This window comes from Sceloporus undulatus, chromosome 2, assembly GCF_019175285.1.
Source record: "Sceloporus undulatus isolate JIND9_A2432 ecotype Alabama chromosome 2, SceUnd_v1.1, whole genome shotgun sequence".
NCBI classification, from domain to species: Eukaryota; Metazoa; Chordata; class Lepidosauria; order Squamata; family Phrynosomatidae; genus Sceloporus; species Sceloporus undulatus.
In genome coordinates, this window is record NC_056523.1 from 223,805,466 (window position 1) to 223,823,200 (window position 17,735).

At 42.1% G+C, this 17,735-nt stretch overlaps 1 protein-coding gene across 3 annotated transcripts in view; it reads left to right on the forward strand.

Annotated features, from left to right (window-relative positions):
• Nucleotides 1-17,401, forward strand: part of NCAPD2 (non-SMC condensin I complex subunit D2) — a 44,068-nt gene extending 26,667 nt beyond the window's left edge. For all 3 annotated transcript variants that reach the window (XM_042453854.1, XM_042453853.1, XM_042453855.1), the window contains 13 exons: nt 987-1,071; nt 1,161-1,322; nt 1,498-1,715; nt 2,732-2,843; nt 3,503-3,626; nt 3,765-3,920; nt 4,314-4,491; nt 6,581-6,675; nt 7,240-7,320; nt 14,124-14,310; nt 14,496-14,628; nt 15,751-15,903; nt 17,096-17,401. In XM_042453854.1, coding sequence (XP_042309788.1) covers nt 987-1,071; nt 1,161-1,322; nt 1,498-1,715; nt 2,732-2,843; nt 3,503-3,626; nt 3,765-3,920; nt 4,314-4,491; nt 6,581-6,675; nt 7,240-7,320; nt 14,124-14,310; nt 14,496-14,628; nt 15,751-15,903; nt 17,096-17,175 — 1,764 coding nt within the window. In that variant the 3' untranslated portion in view covers nt 17,176-17,401. The remainder of the gene's footprint in view (nt 1-986; nt 1,072-1,160; nt 1,323-1,497; nt 1,716-2,731; nt 2,844-3,502; nt 3,627-3,764; nt 3,921-4,313; nt 4,492-6,580; nt 6,676-7,239; nt 7,321-14,123; nt 14,311-14,495; nt 14,629-15,750; nt 15,904-17,095) is intronic.
• Nucleotides 17,402-17,735: the final 334 nt, after the last annotated feature.

Consider the following 17,735-nt stretch of genomic DNA (forward strand, 5'->3'; position numbering starts at 1 on the left):
CGGGTTACGAAATTAAGTCGTTCCGCGGCCGCTTTCGTAACCCGAAAAGCCTTCGTAAGCTGAATTGCCATAGGCGCTAATGGGGAAAAGCCGCGTTTCGTGCGAAAAAGCCGAAAAAAGCACCAAAAATTTTCTTCGTATCCCGAAAAAACATTCGTAACCCGGAACAATGATTTCCTATGGGATTTTTTCGTATCCCGAAAATTTCGTAACCTGGGTATTTCGTATCCCGAGGTACCACTGTATTAGTGACTGCAGGATCTTGATGAAAAGGGTGATACAAAAGTGGCCAAGGCTGCACATTGCCCACTTCACCTTCAGGAGTTTTAATCTGTTCTTTTTTTGCTACATTTACCAGTTTTTGCTATGTCTACCAGCCCTCTGCATCCACAGATTCAACTATCCACAGCTTGAAATCATTTTTAAAATATGTAAATTCCAAAAAGCAAAGCTTAATTTTGCCATTTTATATAAGGGGCACCATTTTACCAAGCCATTGTGTTTAATAGGGACTTGAGTATCTATATTTCAGAGACTTGAAAGTCCTATATTTAGTTTATTAATCCTTACAAGTGCCCACCCCTATACTGTATCTAGTGTAAACACTTGCACTTTAGAAGCTTTTAAAATCTATAAGCCAGTTTGAGCTGCAAGTGAAACTAGGAGGCTTTCAGCTCATGTTCTTGGTCACTTCACCATGCTCCACTATCTGAAAGCTTGCAGTTCCCAAGTGCTACATCTGAATCACACACAGCATACACTGTCAAATAATCAGAGGTAGTGTGAATTAGGATACTGACTTTGCATATCAAAATCTCAGTATTCTGGTTAAGTTTTCTATGTAACTGGAAGCTGCTGTGTTTGCCCCTGCTTTCCACAACATCCAGGGAAGTTGAAACTGTACATTTTTATTGCCCTTGTCGGTATTATTGCTAAGAGAAACAAAAGTTTCTGCTGTGCAAAACGAGTAATCTCCCTCCCTACAGCCTGGCATTGGGAAAAGCAGCACCCCGTTCCGGCTTCCGCAATCACACCTGCTCTTCAAACGCCTGCATGAGGCCATTACTGTGGGTAAGTTATTGGACCTGAAACCTGGAGTTAAGACTATACAAGCCGTTTGCCTTGTCTGATTATGGGTCTGTCCTCTTGGCTTCCCTTAGGCTTTGCAAAACCAAGCGCACACTGGATCCCTTTCACTCAGGTGGCAGTTGCTCTCATCTATCAGTTGGCAGAAGGGCCTGAAGAAATATGTGCCCAAATTTTGCAGTCTTGCAGCCAGCAGGCCTTTGAGAAGCTGCAGGAGTCTGAAGGGACTGAGGCAGGTGAGCTGAAGGCAGCAACTGTTTCTGATAGAACCCCCCTTTGAAGTGGGGATGGGTGGGCAGTGGGCTTGGAGAAGAAATGACCAGGTGACATCACTCTAAAAACAATATATTGTTCCAAAGAAATGACTGAACAGACCAAAATATCTCACCAATTTTTTTATTTGTTCTTCAGGGCCTGACCCTTCCCCATGTGAAGTTGCTGGTGACTCGAGCACAATTGATACCACAGTTTTGACACATTTGGTCTCCCTTGCGGGGGATGTGGCCTTGCAGCAGCTTGTACATTTGGAATTGTCAGTAAGCAATGAGCTACGAAGGCGCCGACTCCTTGGAGAAGAGCAAGAAGCAAAGGAACATGCAGCAACCACTACAAAAGTACAGAAAGACAAGGTAAGGTCTGGAGTTCTCTTTACTGTTTTTGATGCTTCCTATACCTGGATACTGTACAGCACTGGTTCACAAATTATTTGAGTATCTATAGCTCAGTTTTCATTTTTTTAAAAAAAGCCATCTGAACTAATTCTTCTTTAGAAGCCTTGCTAGGACACTTGCCTGTTGCTGTTATCTGGTGGAAGAATGGGGGAAGCTGACTGGCTAATTCTGTAGTTCAGGAGTTAGCAGTGTCCATGGGCCAGAGTTAAGTACTCAGATATAACAGACGAAACCTAATCTAATGAATAAATTGTCATTTCTTCAGTCCTTTTACCTGAAATTGATGTTGAATGTAGTTGAAAAGGTTATAAGGTTTCTCTTCTTTCTTGTTGTTTTTCAAGTAATTTTCTACTCATGGCAACCCTAAGGTGAACCGGGTTTTCTTGGCAAGATTTGTTCAGAGGAGGCCATTACCTTCCTCTGAGGCTGAGAGCATGTGATTTGCCTGAGGTGACTCTGGGTTTCATGGCTGAACTGAGCATCAAGTCCTAGTCCAACATTCAAACCACTCCCTCTTGCAACACCTCATTAAATTACAGTGGGCCTTTCCCTTATGTGGGAAAACCGCTCCGGATCCCCCGCATAAGGGGAATTCCATGTATGCTCACACCCCATTGAAAACAATGGGGTGCACGCACCATATAATTTATTGTCACGCAGCTTAAGCATAAGCTTGAAGTCACATATAGTGCACTGTACAATGTTCATATATGATTTACATTTAAAATCATATTTATATTATTAGCTGTCCTTTAGAGGAAAATATGAAAGTTCATTCTTCAGAGTTGATCCCCAGTATCTGAGCTACAAAAACAGCCTCATTTCCTAGCAGTGTTTCTTTTGCTTGTATGAAGTGCCAGGATATTAGCTGCAAAAGTTATGAATGCCTTCAGCTTTCATTCTATTAACACTGTTATGCTTCAAACTAGGCACTCAAATGAGGAATAATTTGTGGCTTCTTTCCCTCTGCTTAGAGTACTGGGAATGACACCACCATAGAGGAGGACCTTGGCTTGGTTGGGGCATCTGCCGAGGACACAGAAGCAGAGCTCATCCGCAGCATATGTGAGACAGAGCTGTTGGACGGTGAGCATGCTAGTCTGAGTGGAAACCTCTCTTTCTGGCACATGACTTCCATGTTGCCAAATGTCTCTGTTACCGTAATTTTTGTAGTATAATGGCGAAGAAATCAAACAACAAATTGAAAAGTCCAGATGGCATCTTGCCTTTCAACTAACATAAAAATAAAATCTGATTAATATGTCATTATTGGGATGTTTTGACATAATATAATTTTACTGTGTTGTATCTAACTTTATTATTCTCCATGAGAATATTTTAATTTGTAATTTAAGAGATAAAGTTGAGTTGGTTTCTAGCACACGTAGTAAAAGTATAGACACTTAATATTCCTAGACTAGGCGTTGGCCCTCCTCCCCACTCAATGAGCAGGTTGTGTGGTTGTTCTTGGTATGATTGGAAGTGACACCACATCACTGAGCATAAGAATGGTTTATTTCTGCAATTTTTCCAGGGTTTGGGGTCAGGAGCAAAGGTACCTAAATTATCATATTTGTTTTGGTGGGTTGGGTTATTTGTGGGTGCCCAAATTAGGGGAGGAGGAGTCTGAGGCCTTGGAGGAGTCTCCTGGAGGCTGCAAAAATGGTTCTTGGAGACTACATGTGCCCTGGGGATCACTCTTTCCCACCCATGCCCTAGATAGACCTACCACTTATTGTTTATAGGAAAACAACTGCTTTCAGTCTTTATTCCACTGGTGCTGAAGATTTGTAACCACCCAGGGGCCTACGGTGATCCAGCACTAACAGCATCAGCTGCACTGGCCCTTGGAAAATTCTGCATGATCAGGTATTTATGTGTTCCTATCTTCTCTTCCTAGTCCTCATTCCCCGGGGGAACCTCTCACATTGTTGTGTATTTTCTGCCAGGTAGAGGCCACTTTACTGATATATACCTGAAATTGGTTTGGTTTCCTTTTCCATGCAGTACAGAATTTTGCGATGCTCACTTACGGCTCTTCTTCACAATGATGGAAAAATCCACACTCTCCAGTGTGCGTGCCAACCTAATGATTGCAGCTGGAGACCTGGCCATCCGCTTCCCTAATCAGGTGGAACCATGGACACCCCACCTCTATGCCAGGTAAAGCTTTGGTGCAAAGAATGATGGGATGAAAGGCCTGAGTCTGGACAGTAGCTGGCTGTAATGGTCTGCAGTGTGTTTAATAGTAAAGACAAGACATTTGGAGGCAACGAAGCCCTCAAGGAATCTTGACAGTACAGCAGGTGATGTGGCTTTGATAGGGAGCCCTGGTTGTGGCACAATGATTAAATGCTGGTACTGCAGCTACAAGGTTGTGAGTTCAATCCCAGGGGCTCTGAGGTCCACTCGGCCTTCTATCCTTTCATAGGTTGGTAAAATGACTCCTCAGATCATTGTGGGCAATTAGCTTACAGATCACTGGTAAGTGGTACAGAATTGTACTTGCTATTTCTATTGCTATTTATTGCCACTTTGGATGTCTTTGTTCCTCAGGCTACGTGACCCTTGTCAGCATGTGAGGAAGACAGCTGCTTTAGTAATGACTCACTTGATCCTGAAAGACATGGTAAAAGTTAAGGGACAAGTGAGTGAAATGGCAACTCTTTTCATTGATCCTGAAGAGGACATTGTTAGGCTGGCTCTGAACTTCTTCACTGAACTCTCCAGCAAGGTGAGTCAGCATGTTACAATGTGAAGCTAGAACACAAAATGGATTATCTTGCTCACTTCTATGCTGTTATAGTTCCAGTGTTGCTGTATGAAGCAGCTCACTAAATCATATTTTCCATTTAAAAACTCTAAGTTTGTGACAGCACTAGGCTGTTTAAAACTAAAAAAAATTAAGAAATAGTCTCAGGAAGTTTGGCTGGGGACGTGCCCATCCATGCCCATCAAGATGTACATTGAATCTCATAATGTTATAATCAAATTATCTGGATTTTTATTCTGTGTAACATTCATTTGCTACTGGCTAATACCCATATTTCCTGTAGTTTCACTTCCTTTAGTAAGATCTGAATGAAGTTACATTTGAATTCCTACTTCAGCAAAGCTAAAGTATACCATACGGGTGGTTAATGAGGGTGGCAGCACATCTTCCTCGTCCCCCAGTTGTCCCTGCACAATAAGCAGGCAAGACTTGAATGCAGTAGGTGTTTTGATCTAAATGGCCCTGTTATGCTGAGGCAAGAAGCACTGAGAAATATAGTATAAGGTCCCTCTTATGGTGACAAACCTGTCCTTGACTTTACTACTTCAAAGGTGGCGTGGGATCTCATGTAAAATATATATATATATCCTACACATAGAAAACCGGCTTGTCCCTATCTCTGTTTGGGAAAGGTTTTTGTTTTTGTTTTTTAAATGTGGAGAGCCTCACTGTGCACCCTTATACGTCATGAAAGAGTGGTCAGCAAAGCTCTCACCTTATAATTGAAAATTTCCTGCTTCCTTTTTATTATCTGACTGTAGGAAATATAAATATCAGGTCACTCCCTACTCCTTGTCTGCGTTTCTGCTTCCAACTTAATAGAGACTCCAAGATCTAGTGTTCTCTAACGTATCCTCATCTTCTTTAGGAGTGTATAGTTGATGCAGGGATTTATATTCACATTGAAAAGCATTTTGTCTCCTTAGGTGATAAAAGGATCCCTAATATTCCTCTCTAGTCTATAGGTAAAAAGCAAACTAGGGCCCGTTCCGCACGGGCACCCTAGTACGCGCTGAGCGCATACAAAATGGCAGCGCCCATTCTACATGAGCACCGCCATCTTGGTGTCGCGGACGCCTTATGTCCGCACGTCATGCAGCGGAAATGACTCCGTGAGTGCGCCGTTGGCGCTTTGCGATGCCATTTCCGCGCCGCAAAAAGAAACCACTTTTTGCAGCTTCTTTTTGCTGCTCGGAGGAGTGGCGTGGTTTGGCCGCTGAGGCTCCTCTGCGCAGCAAATGAGGGTGCTTTTCCTATGTCCCTAAAGTTATGAGTTGCATCAGATCTTGCCATCCATCAGAGTAAATTGACTTGGTTCAGGTAACACTGTTTCTTGAACCAATGTTGTGCCTTTCCATATCATCAGGTTGCAACTGGTAAAATGATAATATTAAAATAAAAGCAATGTGAAACAGTACCCAAAATAAAACAGATAATTAGACTAACAAAACATAGAAGCCTATTAAAAGCATTTAAAAGCTACACAAAAGAAAAGAACACTCCTGGGAGGGGGTTTGGACAGGCAAATTGGGGCTTGGCATTTGATCAGTGCAAAAAAAAAAAAAAAAAGACTAACCATAGAAAAAGCATTAGACAGGCAGGAGACCATTTGGATTCTATTTCAGGCAGCAAAATGGGTTTGGCACTGGTTTCAGTGCAACTGCAACGTGTAGATCCACCTTCGCACAGTGCTTTCTGAATTCATATCTGAACTGTGAGGGGACTGTGGTTGATTCCAGATCCTGCTGAGAGATTCAGGCAAATCATCTCCCTTTCTGTATGTCCCTAAACTGATAGTGGTGTATATTTTCCAAGAGTCTCCCCAAGTAAACTAAATTGAAGTTTGAAGGCAAAGCCTGCATTCTCCAAAGTGAGAAAAAGGAATATCTCTGCATGCTTAATTGAGGGGAGGAAATGGGCTTGTGCCTTAGTTTATTATCTGTATCTTAACCCAGACTCTCTAAATATTGTAGAAACTAGACCCCACTCCAAGCCTGGACCCCTGGAGTTCATGGTCTTAGCAACTTCTGCTCTTGTTTTGTCTATGCAGGATAATGCCGTGTATAACTTGCTGCCAGATATTATCAGCCGTCTCTCGGATCCAGATTCAGGCATAGAGGAGCAGCCATTTCGTACCATTATGAGGTAGCTTTAGTTTTTTTTATTTTTCCCCTGAAAGTTGCATGTCTCAGACACAGAGAGTCTTGAATAAAATTTGTGGTAAATGAAACAGGGGATGTGTGACAATTTGTAAAACTATGAATATATACATGGAGTATCTAAAGTATCGAAGACATAAAAAGTCTACTTCTGGGTATGGAGTATTCCATTCTTGAAAACTCTGCTTTGGTATACTAGTTGCTCAGCAAATTGCAGCTTCTGCCTTTGGGTAGATGTGGCTATGTTTCTGTTCTGAAGTAGTTGTAACTCCAACTGATCTGGAAAGTGCAGTAGGAGAGATTAAAAATACTGATCACTGGAGATAGATGAAAGAGACACTTTTGCTCTCCTGCTTTCTTACATTTCTTTTTGTAGGAAGGATTAATTTTAGGTCAATTCTCTGTAGTTACATTTCTGATTCCACCCTGACAAAAAAAAACTGACATTCTGTGTAGCCTGCTTCCAAACTCATCATAATAATTTAATTCACTCCAATAAACCACAACTAGCTTTTTTTAAAAAAATGCTTTCCTCCCTCCCTTCCCCCAGGCAACTTTTTTCTTATATTACAAAGGACAAGCAGACAGAGAGCTTGGTGGAAAAGCTTTGTCAGAGATTCCGGACTGCACGGTGAGTAAAGGAATTAATGAGGAAATGGGTATATCTGGGAACAAAACTCAGCTTCTTGGATTGTGAATTTGGAAGCCATGAACGTGATGGAAGAGTGCTTTTTTGCAGAAGTAAGGTGGTTATGATTCAGGAAGGCAGGCTGTGCTGTTGTAAGAGGATGCAAACCATAAAGCACACATCAGCTAGCACACTTGGCTACCACTGAGGCTGTCTAAGGTGTAGCAAGTAACTGAACCAAAAACCTTGGAAACTCTGGCAGAAGGGCAGACAGTTCCTGGCTTTTCATTCCTGGTGAGAGCAGGACATCTATCAAAACTATTACAGTTGGCTCTTGGAACTCGTGGAGAATCTCTCCCCCCCCCCACGAGTTCCAAATATTGTGCATATTCAAGCCCAATAGGCCTGAATGGGGGGCACGCTCCATTGCCGTTAATGGTAATCGCCCCTTCACGGATTTTCAAGTCTGCGGACTTGGAGAGGCGACTGTACTTGTTTGGGTTGTATAGTTTGTGCTTGGATTGGAACTGTTGATAGAATTACTGGGAGAGAAACTCTCACCAACAGTATGTGTCTTAGAATAGCTATCTTAGCTGCACTGAGGATAAATTGTGCTATAAATTATATTTTCATGCTGGAGGACTGCCCTCTGCCACAACTGTTTTGAGACTAGTAGAGGCAAGTCGGATGCTCCTGAAGTTTAAAATCAAAATTGCCCTAGCTTTAAGAAGTTCTATATCATGCTCTCTACAGCACTAGAAATAATGTGTGCCTAAATAATAATGTCTGCAGACTTTTTAATTTGTGTAATCACAAGATTATATGGAAAGGAGGGAGTCATCCAAATTGAATGGAGACCCAGAAACTGAGGAGGCAGTTACAGCCATCGAGCAAACAAGGGTGTTATGTAATGCTTTCTTTTATTAGAGTTAATTAGTAGTCTAGTCTCTGATAAATTTGTAGTTTTTACGTGTTTGTTTGTTTGAAAATCTGACTTACCTCACACCCATCTTCCTTGAATGGTCCCAACTCCTTATTCTTCCACTTACCATCTACTTTTACAGAGGCTGTCACTGAAAATAGCTTGAGATACTGGTGTAGGCAGTATTTTGTCCTGTGTCCTATTGCCCAGTGTCTCTGGATTTTGCTGTCTGCATCCTAGTCCTTCACATGAAAGCTTGGCCAGCCAGTGTCTGGACTATACAGTGGTGCCTCGGGTTACGAAATTAATTCGTTCCGCAGCCGCTTTCGTAACCCGAAAAGCCTTCGTAAGCCGAATTGCCATAGGCGCTAATGGGGAAAAGCCGCGATTCCGTGCGAAAAAGCCGAAAAAAGCACCAAAAGTTTTTTCGTAACCCGAAAAAACATTCGTAACCCGGAACAATGATTCCCTATGGGATTTTTTCGTATCCCGAAAATTTCGTAACCTAGGTATTTCGTATCTCGAGGTACCACTGTACTACTTTAGACTGCAGATGGGAACTCACAGGATGGAAACATTCCTTTTATAAATGATTTGTAAACATAGAAAACTAGCTTTGAACTGGTTTTTACACAGAGAAAGCCAGATCCTGGTGAGCAAGGTGATCCTAGGGCTTCCTCCAAGGCCTGGAACTACAAAGTAGAAGGCATGCACTCCACCCTGTCTCCACCTCTCAAGTTCACCCTGGTTATGTGTTTTTGGCGCACATGGACACCCATAAACATCTCCATCTCCTGTCCCTTCCTGCAGACTACAGAAGGGAGGCACAAAGGTAGCTTAGAACAGAATTCCAACCCACCCCCTAGCAACATGCCTAGAGCTGCATACTTGAAACAGGTATGCATACCTAAAACAGGTATGTTTCAGAGCCCTGACAGGAGGTTAAGGACACAACTCTGACACTTGGAGGAGAGGGGTTCTGATGACAACAGGGTTTTGGTTAGCCAGCCAAATGTTCTCAACCACTGACATAGCCCCAATATTTATAAGCTAATGTCTTGCAACCTCTCTCCTTTAGTAATGGTTCTGACATCTTCCTCTTTTTAGTACTGAAACTTTTTTTCTTCCTCTATTTTTAATGTGGATTTGTGCAAATCTCTAATTGCCAAATGCCTACTAATTTTTGTAATTTGAGTGGGAAACAGTTTTGTTTCTGATCTTGCATAAATCTGCTTACCTCACTATTGAGAAACTTAGACATTTTCTTTTCTCCTTTTTCTGATACACATCCTTTAAATTATTTCAGACTGTGCACATCTAAAATAGCTGAAACAGAACACTGTACACAAAAACACATTTTCCTTTAAATGATAAATATTTAGGGGTACTAAATGTGCATAAGTGTTGCTTGCCAACAGAGGCTGGATAGCCATCTGTCAGGTATGCTTTGAAAGTTCCTGCATGGCAGGGGGTTGGACTGAATGGCCCTTGTGGTCTCTTCCAACTCTGATTCTGTGCCTTTCATCTCCTTGTTGCACCTTTGGTCTGTTTCACCAGGGCAGTTGTGGAACACATTGCTTATCCTTACCATGTCATTACTGTTTTGGGTACTTCCTGAGTGTTTTCTTGTGTGATTCCCCATAGCTGTAATGCTAGGGTCGTGGTGGTATAGCTAAAGATAAAGGCTTTGATACACTTAAGTTCTTTAGTCTAAGGCAAAGGAGCCCTCTGTAATGCTTAGCCCTGTTGCTGGCAAGGCATCATATGTTCTATCAAACTTGTTTTTTCTAGCGATTCCTGGATCATCACTCAGTTCTTTCCCTTGATGTCATCCAGGCCAAGTCATTCTTCACTCCTTTTCAGGGCTATGTGTTTTGCATATATAATTGCTTTCCTAATTTTTTAAAATTTAGTTCTATTTCATCTCTTTGCTGTTCTGGTGTTTTGTTTTTCCTCTCTTGCTGTCCATTTCACATCCTTCCCCAAGTAAGCAGAAAGCTCAAAAAGGTTTATCCTTTTATATTGATCCCTATTTTTGTGTTTTCTTCCCTCCTTAAGTGCCTGGTTTGGTTTTGCCTGTCTCTATTCTAGTTGTGTGTTGTGACAATGGGAAAGCTTACAGTGAAGTCTCTTGCCAAACCGTGAGGAGACAATACAGAGACATAGTAATGTTAGTCTGAAATATCAGTATGAAAGGGATCTTGCAGCAACTTTGAGACTGTCACAGTTGGTCTCAAAGGTGCTGTAAGAGCCCTTTGCATAAGGATTTCAAAGTCCTCTTTGCAGCAAATGTAGATGATCTGAGACTCTACAGGACTCCAGATGACTCCTCCAGGAGCCATATGAGTCTACAGAGTTCCATCTCTCCAGTTTTGGTATCAGCCTCTGCTATTAACAATGCAGAACCAGTTTTGGCTGCCATGTCCACGGGTGCCAAGGCTTGCTCTCTCCTGCTAAGGGAGAAGCATTAGTGACTGGAGAGGTTATACAAGTGTTTCTCAGAGCATGGTTGAGAGGGAGATGAAACTTAAGGATAGAAAAAAGGAATGGAGCCCTTCAGGCCATTTCTGTCCAGGAGGGTGAACTCTGGTGAAGTTCTTTTTCCCTGCCCAAAAATTGTTTCCCGGAGTAGCAAAGTGGCAAGCTCAGCGCTCTCTGGCCCTAGATTCGCAGCCAAGGCAGCAGCATTATCACAATTTGACAACGGACATTTCTATTGCCATTCTATATCGGTCAGCCACTTTTAAGTACAAGCTGTGCCTATGACTTTTTGTACTCCCATTTTATTCCTTTCCTGTATTCAATAAGAGGTGCTTATTATACAAAAAAAATTGTACCTGCCCTGACAAACAATGCTCGGCTAGTGGCCTCATCTCATCAGGGAGTTAACCTCCAGTTAAACATTCCAGACTTTATATATGTGTGTGTGTGTGTGTTCCCTTTCTTTGTCCTCTCCAGCTCTGCTGAGAAAGCCCTTAGGCCTCTTCGTCTTCTGCAATAAATAGGCAGACTAATCAGTGTTATCTAAGTCTGTTTCTGAACAAACACATTCTTCTGATGAGGATGAAGGCACGTCCTCTGAGCCTAGAGAGTTGGTGAAAATGTCCAAGGCAAAGTGAGTTAGGGATGTAGGTGAAGTTTCTCTGCCTTCAGCATCAGTTAACAATTGGTCTGATAATCAAGCAAAGGAATTGTCTGTCGTTGGCTGCATTAGATAGTGAATGAGGCAAATGGCTTGGAGACCAACTAGTTTACATCATGCTGTGCCTCTTTTCAAGCCTATGTGCCCTGAGGAGAGCAAAGCCATAAAATGACCCAAGAGGAGCAAAGAATTGGCCTCTTTAAAGCTGCCCTCACCAATGCTGTAATAGGAACACACTCTTTCAGTTTCAGAACCCTGTAATCATTAGTGACTATCAAAGCCCATATAAACAAGCTGGGAGGATCTTGTTTGCAGTCTTGCCATAAAGGAAGCCGATTTATCTTTTTATTTATTATTTATATCCTACCCAATATCCAGGCATCAGCTTAGATACTACATAACAATAAAAATAATTTTGAAATACTAAAAATATGTTAAATCATTTATCACTAAAACCAGAAAATGAAAACCAGTAACTATTTAAATAATGCCAACCATAACATATGTGTACAGTACATTGAATGAAATCAAGTTAGATCCCAAGAACTGTAATATGGGTTCCAACTCTGGTGTCATTCTGGCATCAAATCAGGTCTCCAGAGAAAGAGTACAGTGGTACCTCGGGTTACGAAATTAATTCGTTCCGCCGCCGCTTTCGTAACCCGAAAAGCCTTCGCAAGCCGAAAACCCATAGGCACTAATGGGGAAAAGCCGCGATTTCGTGTGAAATAGCGCCGAAAAGCACCAAAATTTTCTTCGTAACCCGAAATAACCTTCGTAACCCGGAACAGTTATTTCCTATGGGATTTTTTCGTATCCCGGAAATTTCATAACGTGGGTATTTCGTATCCCGGGGTACCACTGTATTCCATAACTGGAGTATCACCACAGAGGAGGCCTCCTGTATATTTCCACAATGTATTGCCTCCACCACTGAGATATAACATGAGCCTGTCTCCAACAACTCCAAATTTTCAGATAGACATACATAAGGAGAGGCACCTCCTCAGCCATTGAGTTCCCCAGCCCTTTAGGCCTTTATCAAGAGCACCTTTAATTCAGACTGGCAGGAGCCAGTGCAATTCTGTGAAGACCAGTGTTACATGGTTTCTATACTCAGCAGTCTAGCCACTGCATTTTGCACTAGCTCCAGTTTCCAAGTCATCTTCAAGGGCAGCCCCATGAAGATGACTTGGAAACTGCATTGAAATAGACTAATCAGGAAGTGAGCAATGCAAGGAGTACAGTGGCTAAACTGGAACTCAGTGGCACTCCTCAGTGCAATGCTGTGGAGTTGAGCAGGAGTCCCTTAGCACAACTTTCTTGAACCTAGCCTTGCACATAGAACCTGAACCACAGTAACACAATGTCTCCTACTCCCATCAAATGGAATGAGTCCAGTAGGATATAAAGATCAACAGTATCAAAATCCACTGAGAGATCCAGAAAATGACTATGCAGGGGGCTTCAGAGGCTGTTCAGTAAAGGGAGAGAGGCTTTGGGTACTGTGGCAGAAGGAAAGGAATACCAACCCCTGTAGTGCCAAAAAAGCATATATGCACTTGTAAGGGAAACATGCACATGGTTATGTCCCTAACAGGATGTCAGTCATTAAGCATTTCTTCAGAGGGCTTCGCCTGTTAGTCCTTCAGTGGAGCATAATTTTTTCACTTGGAGCCTTCATAAGGTATTGAAGACATTGACTAAGGACCTGTCCAGACCAACCATTAAGCCTGGCCTGGGGGTGGAGTCAGGGCGTGGCATCCACACGATGCACATTCCAACTCTGCCCCCATGGCAACATGATGCCACATGCCACACAACATGGAGCATGGTGTCATGGCACTCCTCTGGTGCTGCATTTAGATGACCCAGCGCCAAGGGAGCACCACTACGGCACCCTTTCTTGAGTGCAAAAAGAAGCCACTTTTTGCACCGTGGAAAGGTCGGATTGGGGCTGCGGTGTATGATTGCCACAGCTCCAATCTGGCTCTAAGAGGCGGCTACAGGTTGCCCCTTAGGGACTGACTATGTCTGCACAGTCCCTAAAACATCTTTTAAGCTGTGTCACTCAGATTTTTTTCTTTTTAAAAGGTGACCATCATCTCCACAAGGGGAGTGTTTGAGCTGGAGGCTCAGTCAGTGCTTCCCTTTGTTGTTTTGATGAGGATTAATTTACCTTGTGGCTTGATCCTTGTTTTTTGCAAAGTGAATTCCACCTTCCATAGATCCTAGTTTATTCTGCCCTCATACACAGTTTGAAAATGTTCCCAAAAAGTATAAATTTCAAACAGCAAACCTTAATTTTCCATTTTTTATAAGGGACACCATTTTGCTATGTCATTATATTTAATGGGATTGGGCATACACGGATTTTGTTATACACGGGGGATCTTGGAACCAAACCCTAGCGTATAACAAAGGTCCGCTGTACTTACCTCTTAATCTCCTTATGTTGTCTTGATTATGTAAAGAACTGAGGAAGGAGCTAGGGATCTCTCTCTAGGGAAAAATCCAAGCCTAACAGAGCATATGATCCCTTATCTTACCCAGGCAGCAGTGGGACTATCTCATGCTGGATGGCTTCTTTCTGCAACCAAGAATGAATGTTCTTCATGTCCAGTGGAGTAATGTGTGACGTGTCTCATCTGTCAAGTAGTAATAGGAAGGTCAGACTTCTGGACCTAGTTTTGCTTTTGTGAAACTGAAGGCAGTTTGTTTTTCCTTTTTTTCTCCTTGCAGAACAGAGCGTCAGCACCATGACCTGGCTTACTGTCTTACATTGCTGCCTCTCACAGAACGAGGTCTCCGTAAAATGCAAGACAACTTTGATTGCTTTGCTGACAAACTCCAGGACTCAGAAGTCTACAACTGCTTCCTGGCTGTGTTGGGCCGACTCCGCAGGGTGGGGACAAAGCCTGAGATGAAGGTGAGGCTCACTGTTTCTCCCCAGACTACAAAGGGAATAGTTCCCACTCCCCTACTCTACCCAAACCCCCTTGAATTTAAAAAAAATCAGATCATAGAATTCTTACATTTGAATCCTAAGCATGCAATATTCTCTTCCTCTGAGATGTATTTGTATTGTATTGTGCCTGTGATGTCTTTTATTAGGTAATTACTGACGAATTTGAGCAGAAGCTCCAGATGTGTCACAACAAGGGTCTGGACTCTTTCACTGAAACTCCTGTAAGCCAAGAAGGCAAGAATACACCTGTGCTGAAGCCAGTAAAGAAAACAGCAGCAAGTATGTTTTTCCCCCTAAGTTTAGAAATGTTTAGAAATCACATCCCTTCAAACAACAGTATACCATATTTTCTGGCGTATAAAACAACCCCAACCTTTCCAGTTAAAATATAGAGTTTGGGATATACTCACCGTATAAGACTACCCCTCTTCCAACGCACACAAAATAAAAAAAATTTAAAAATCAGATTTGATTTCAGTATAATTCAAATGCTTATGACATGCAGGTACTTAGCAGGAAAACTTGTTGTATACAAAGTCTGCTTGGATTGATCAGTTCTCCCTGCCTGCCCAGCCCATCCTGTCTTCAAGACTAACAGAGCGGTAGCACAAACACGGCTCTTTTTTCCATACCCCGGGCGTCCCGGTTGCCTGCAGCTTTTTCCACCCTTCACTTAAACCTTCCTGGTGAGGCACCCCCTCAGTTTGTCATCGGGATCATGTTAAGTCACTTCTTTCCATGAATCCTGGTGAGTGGATTTTCTTCTACCGTACTCGCACAGTGCCACCCTTGCTGCTTTCATACAGTCGCAGCATACGGTGGGGATGTGGCCGGGGCTGTTTTAGAGCTCTCCTCACCATATGCAGCAACCTCAGATTCTCCAGTCCAGCTCGGAAGTTTCAGCACCCACACTATAAGACAACACTCAGCGTATAAGACGACCCCTGACTTTTGAGAAGATTTTCCTGGGTTAAAAAGTAGTCTTATACGCCAGAAAATACAGTATATACACCCCACTCCCTTCCATGCCAGCATTCTCTGAAGATGCTAGTGGCTAAATGTCAGGAAAAAACCTTTCTAGAACACGGTCTTATAGCCCAAAAAAACCCACAAAATACTATGGATGTTGGCCATGAAAGCCTTCAACTTCACGTTTTCTAAATTGTTTCAAGAGGAATAAAGCTTAGTGCACTGCTGAGCAGTGGTTTTAAGGGGAGGGTGCCATAAAGGACAAAGGAATTATGCAGAGTGCATCAGACTTTTGGAAAGAAGTAAGAGCATTGTCTTCCTTCACTCACTGATTTTGTAAGAGCTTATTTTAGAAAAACATACTGCAGGTTAGTTTTGGGTTTGTTTGTTTGTTTATTTTGGCTCCTCTAAATGTTTACTTCCTTTTTACAGGCTCACGTCGGCGACCTCTGCGAGCTGCCAACCGAGATACAGACTCTGACTTCATAACTCCTAAGCCCCATGTTACCAGATCCCACAGAAAGACTGTAAAACAAATAATTTCTGTTGTCTTTTCAAGTGATGAGGAGAACAGTTTGGAGGAAGGTGAGAATATGTTCTCTGCTTGCTTGATCGTTGTGCTGTTTGGAATATATTGGAAGATTCCCATTTTTCAAGTTCATTTTTAGGGAGGAAGGGAAGTTAGTCACCTCTCCTGTGCTTCCACTTCCGTTCTCTGTTCACTTAGCTGCCCTTGTAACTGACTATGCTGACAAACATCCATAAAGGACTTGTGGCAGAGTGGTTAAAATTCAAAATTTTACTTATGCTCAGGAGTTGAAAATTATAGTACTGAAATGAACTGAGGGCAAAGTTTGTCAGGATGAAGGATTCAGGTCATGTCAAATTCTCTGCTTTGAAATGTAAACAATTTGGAAATAGCTCCTAACTTAAAATTTTAATTCAAATAAAAGGAAGAACTGCATAAACAGTTTAAGGACAGTGAAACAAAACATATAGATAAAAGACTGACTGATGTGGCATAGAGACATATGCTAGAATATCCAATGAATATACAGAGGTGCAAATGTTTAATTCAGTGTAACCAATGAAAATGTGATTTGTAGTTGCCTTTGTTCAAAATACTATAAAAACTTGGTTCATTTTACAGTCGTGGTCCCAGAATTTGGAATATGAATTTCCTTTAGGAACAATGCTGTAGCTGAAAATGTTTCCTTTCCAATCAAGCTCCTTGGTGTCTCTGCTGATTTCTGGTTAAAATTCTGGTTTTAAAATAATAATCTATAACAGACTTAATCACAAAAGGCTTGAAAAGCAAGATTAGAGTAGAATAGTAGCATTTGTGGCTGTACCTTATCACATGATGCTATGTCTGTTCAATTTCTTTGGGTTTTTGTTTGTTTGTTTACTTATTGGATTGCCATTTTCATGCAGTTCTACAAAAAATAAATACAGACTAAAAGGCATTCTGGGAAGGACATAGGGCTGGGAAGAGGGGCTATGGATGTCAGCATGCAGAAAACAGGCCAGGTTAGAAGCAGCACCATTGCGATCTGGAAGAGCTGTGTGATAAAGAATGTCCTCAACCTGGTATTTTTGTGTTTTCTAGACTAAAACAATTGTGGCACCTTACGAGCTTTGTGTCATAAAGTCCAAGATAAATAAAAAAGGAAAAAGATATTATTTGAGGCTAGCTGCAATGGCTGCTCATTGCTTTGCTCTCTCTGCACATGCCAGCTTTCCCTTAAAGCCACCTGATCTTTTCATTCTTTTGCAGAACTCTCTGCTGAACTGACAGAAGAAGAGACACCTAGCAAAACCACACCCATCCGCCGTAAATCCTCCTGTGTTCGGTGATGTTGCCTTTCCCCGTCTGCAGCCAGTTGGGCACATGTTTATTCCCCTGTGCCACCAAGCAAGGCAGGAATAATACCAGTGACCAGCAGCTTCTCCCTCTGTTCTTTTTCCTCACCGGTAACTCTTTGCTTTTCGGCTTGCTCCTTTCATGTATTTTGTATAGTCTTGCCTCCTCCTTTTGTAAACTGTTGATTTGTGAGAAATAAAGTACTTTGGGTTTAAGATGTACTGCTTTTCCTGGTTTTGTATGTTAGCTTGGATATCATGCATTACATCATGAAAACTGCTTAGCTTCTCTGATCCTGAGCTATAGCAGAGATAGGTGCTGATATGAACTGGCATGTAAATAATGAAAAAAGCACATAAGCATACAGCTTTATCTACATTTGTTCTACTGTTTCACAGGAAGGTGTGCAATAATCATAGTTGAATGCAGTTAGGTGCTGCTTGGCTCTGCCTCTGCTGTTATTATCCAAGCCCAAAAAACTTCCTCACAGTGGGGAGGAAAGATAGGACTTCAGTTAGGCTGTTTGTACCATTTAAAAGGGAACAGTGCCATT